General features: G+C 30.4%; 1 protein-coding gene across 1 annotated transcript in view; it reads right to left on the bottom strand.

Moving 5' to 3' along the window:
* PUM2 (pumilio RNA binding family member 2) overlaps positions 1-4,684 on the bottom strand; it is an 81,615-nt gene that overhangs the window by 8,496 nt on the left and 68,435 nt on the right. Inside the window, exons 16-19 of the mRNA XM_023528502.1 lie at positions 3,323-3,466; positions 2,332-2,457; positions 1,954-2,075; positions 1,225-1,417 (exon numbers count right to left, since the gene is read on the bottom strand). Of these exons, the coding sequence (XP_023384270.1) occupies positions 1,225-1,417; positions 1,954-2,075; positions 2,332-2,457; positions 3,323-3,466 (585 nt within the window). The remainder of the gene's footprint in view (positions 1-1,224; positions 1,418-1,953; positions 2,076-2,331; positions 2,458-3,322; positions 3,467-4,684) is intronic.

Raw genomic sequence — 4,684 nt, 5'->3', positions numbered from 1 at the left:
TAAATTCCTGTAAAGTTTATGAAGGCAAAATTTTATGACTTGAGACAGCTGGACAAAAATTCAATAAAAAATGAAGCAAAAAACATGAACAATCAGTCGGATGTGTGATGGTGAATTACATTTATGTTCAATATCTCCTCAATAACTTTAAAAATATAAATGAAAAGAATCACACCATTACCTTCCCATCCAGGCTGGCAAAGATTTTATAAATAGTAACTGCTAGTCATGAGATAATGGTAAAACAGGCAATTTTCATATACTAAAGAGATGTACGAACTTGTACAAGGTTTTATAGGAATTTGGCAGTATCTATTAAAATGTACAATATTTATATATTTTGCTCCAGTAATTCCACATTAAATTGTTAATCTACAAAAATAATTATGTAGAGACATTCATATAAAGCACTGTTGGTAAGAGCTAAAAAATTAGAAATAACCCCAATATCATAAATGTGACACTGGCTGAAATAAATAATGTAGTTGTTAAAGACTGAAAACTCTTTATAAGTATATATTTTTAAGCAGAAATATTAAATTCTGAAAAAGGAAAAAGGCAGAAAAGAAATTGAGTTGAAGAATTTAAAAAATCAGAAGGCCAAAAATACTTTAATGATCTTAGATCACTCTCTCTATCTAAAGAGAGGTCCAAAAAGGCAATCCAAATGTACTTTTGTCCTGTTTCTTAATAAATTTAGAAAAAGATTGAGTATTTAAATATATTTCCTCCAGTGTTCTTTTTAACAGTAAGTTTTCCACTGAAAACTAATATTTCTTAAAGAATCATTAGATTCTATGAAGAGGAGGAGAGAGAAAAACAGCTTAACGGATTCAAAAAAAGCCAATCAAATCAACATAAATTCTCTCTTTGGAAAATGTATTAGGTTAGTGAGAAAATCTAATTAGATTTTAAAATCAGTGTTCAATCTATGTAATATATCAAACCAAGTGCATCTAACTAAAATAGGGATGGGAAGAGCATGCTGAAGATAAATGAGAAATGAATGTGACTTTATTGAGCAGATTACCCTTAAGAATTTAATAATAGGGTACACTATACCTACATCTGCCAAAGGTTATTCACTGATTTTCACTGATTTTAGATCCCCCGCTGCCACGTTATAACATATACAAGGAAATTAAAGCCTAGGGAATTTAAATGTGTAGCCTAAAGTCACACAATTTGAATCACCTATTTAAGTGCTACAAAATGTATTATTACCTTGTGCATGATTATCTTTCTCTGAGCAGGTTCGGCCATATCGATCATCTTCTGAACCACATAATTGGCATACTGGTCCTTCATCATGGTGTATAAGGCACTGTGAGGACCATCATTCTGGCAGCAAACTTCATCAATCAGTAAAGCTCTCTCAGCACGGGATGCGTGAGTAACACACTTTTCTACTACATTGCTAAAAATTAAAGTACATATGCAAAAAACACTGTTATTTTTTTTTTCTTTATAGCAAATTTCCTTGGCTTTTTAAAGAACTTACTCAACACACTGGAACACAAAGAATCAAGATGGGATTCTCTTATAATTCTCTTACAATTACTTTTAGGAGAAATTAGTATTATAGGAGAATCCATATTGGACATTTTATAAGTTTAATTACAAACCTTTTAAAATTATAGTTAAAATGATAATTTAAAAAAGGGGAAATAAGGTCATTAATAAGGCCTGAGACTTTCACAAACATGCACTAAATAAGTTAAATTTGCATTTACTTACAGGTCTTGGGGACAAATAATTTTCTAAATACAGATTTCAAAAATAATTTATGGGCAAATCAGTTTGCAATGCAGATTCTTTAAGAATAAAAGCAACGTTCTGTATGTGTTTTTTGAACTCTACCAAAGAAAACATTACATTCCAATGTTATATTCTATATGTATTTTACTAATAAGAGTGAAAAAATTGTCCTTGAATTAGAAAATATTGCAATACCTGGCAAATTTGTGCTGACTCAGGGCTAAGACCTTTCCTCTGATTTCGGAAACAATTTTGCTCTTGTCTTCAGGTCGACCGTGTTCCAGTACATGTTGAATAACGTAATTGCCATACTGGTCCTAAGTACAGATATTTAAAAATTACTTTCCTTAAGTCACTCCTTAAGAATAATGATTTTTCTTTAAAAAGATGTTAATCGTTTTTTAAAAAATCCTGAAGTATACTCAGGAGAATATGTTAGTCTTTTGTTTTACTGTGTGTCTCCGCAATGTGTTAATTTCAGAAAAAAAAATTATTTTCTAAAAAATGGAACAGCTCCCCCCCTAGAACCATTTAAAAATATATAAACATTTCAAATTATTAGGGAGTTTATACCTGTACCAACTGCTCTGTATGTTGGTGAAGTTCTTCTAAGATAGGTAAGGTCTGCTCTGCAGTGCAATGCTCTAGGATGCGCTGGATTACTCTGCAGCCGTAAGGATGAGTTGAGAGCACAAACACCTTAAAACAATGGGAAAAATTAAATTTCTGTTCTCTGACATTTCTGGAAAGTTCTATGGGGCAGACAGATTTCTGATGACATGCTACACTAATTTCAAACAGAAGGAGTAGAGATTCACATTTATGATCACCACGTTAGCAAAGACTAAGAAGTGGGGGTGCTCAATTTAGGAGCCAACAGATATTTGATTAAAAGGAATCTATGAGAAGATGGAGGGCATGCAATAATGAGAAGAAATGGACTGTGTGTGGGGTGGTATTTGTACTTACTGTCATTAAGAACTATTAATTACTATGTATTAGTTAATAATTACTGTTTAACTTATTATAGTCTTAAGTCTTCCTCCCTACTCTCCCTGGAAATTTGGAAAATGTTAGGTTCACAATTCTTTTTATTTATTTTTTAAATAACTTTATTACTTTTATTTATTTATTTTTTATTATGGTGACATTGGTTAACGAAATCCAGTAAGTTTCAGGTGTACAATTCAGCAGTCAGGCATAAATATATATATTGCATTGTCTGCTCACCGCCCATAGTTAAATTTCTTCGTCACCACATATTTGACCCCTTTTACCCCATCTATTTCCTCCCTCCCCCAGAATTTACAATTCTAATAGAAGTTATCTTTACTTCTTAAAGTAACATAATTAAACTCATATTTCTACAATTTTCAGGTTGAAAAAAAATGAAGCTATCTATTGATTCACTCTATAAAAAGGCAGAAATTAATGCACATTCACTATTTTGCCTATTTTTGTATGAATATACTGGGTATTATTTTGGGACATTAAAAAATGTATTAACAATCAAATTCTAATAAAATGCTCTGCTAACTGATTAGAAGTCAAAAAACAATCTTACTTGTGCTTTGAAAGCATCAATGATGAACTGTAGAGACTGTGGTTGAACACATTCAATACACTTTTGTACAACATGGTTCCCATTCTGATCTTTGACACATTTGAGTACATGACCATCCAGCTCCTTTACCATTTCACTCTGCAAAAGAGAAGATGACATTTAAATAATTGTCTCATTAATGTAACATGATTAAAAATACTGAGCTAGGAACAAAAGTATAATCAAAATTTTGTTTGCAATTTTTTATATATCAGTTTCAAATCTGCCCCCAAAGTACAATTAACTAAGAAGCCACTGAAGATGAGAATTACTAGAACATTTTGCAATATAATATAAATTACATTTGCTGGAATATAATCTAGTGATAAATTTGCCATATTTAAACTACTATTTTCACTGTGTATATCTTCTGCTCATCTTTCTCAGCTGACAACTAATATAACTCATTCAGAACTTTTTCTCTACTTAGCACCCACTCCCCTCAAATAATTATTTTTAATGACTGATGAGTCTATCAAGTGCATGAAAAAGGGTAAAGAGTTGTGCAATTACAGGATATGATATTTTCACATATTTTCTCAATTATAGGAAGAAATTATTGAACATTTTTCTTCTTTTTAAATGATCTTATAATAAATAATTTGTTTCGATATAGCTTTTATTTATCATCTGATACCTTTCAGGAACAGATTTTCAGGAGATTTTAGATTTGTTTATTTAATAGGCAAAAACGATCCCTCTCCATTTATATTTCTTTGATTACTAATAAGGCTAAACCTATTTAAAGTTTATTTACAAATTAATTTTTTTTACTAATGCTCTTAATATTTTTTTCTCACAAATTTCTAAGAATTTGTTAAAGCCTTAATCCTTTGGGATAAATATAGGTCGTCACACAATAATCTGTGTGCCTTGCCTTATCAGTGCGACAGGAAATAGTATTATGAAGAAAGGAGTATACAATGCTGTAAAGGTATTCACATTTAAAATCTCTACCCAAAGAACTCTCAACTATATTCTGACATAATTGTGGAAAAATCCTGTTAAGTCAAGATATAATAGATGTTTATAATTATCAACTAAATTAGAAAATAAAAATGTACTCAAGAATCCATACAAAGAATATAATATCATTATTCATTAACTGGTTCATCTAAGTCTCACTCCCAGTGCTTTATATTTTCAATTAAAGACATTAAAAATATCTTTAAAGTATCTATGTAAATTTGAGGCTTACAGCAGAGAAGTTCTAAGATTCTACATTATCTATTTTGTTATTTCTCGATTGTAATATATTTTCAATTACTCTAAAACTCAGGATTTCCTCTATAGAAATGCTATTTTCTCAGATTTTCAATGCTT

The sequence above is a fragment of the Pteropus vampyrus genome, unplaced genomic scaffold (assembly GCF_000151845.1).
Source record: "Pteropus vampyrus isolate Shadow unplaced genomic scaffold, Pvam_2.0 Scaffold28, whole genome shotgun sequence".
NCBI classification, from domain to species: Eukaryota; Metazoa; Chordata; class Mammalia; order Chiroptera; family Pteropodidae; genus Pteropus; species Pteropus vampyrus.
Note: the sequence above shows the minus strand (reverse complement) of the source record. Positions and strands in the feature narration are given on the sequence as shown.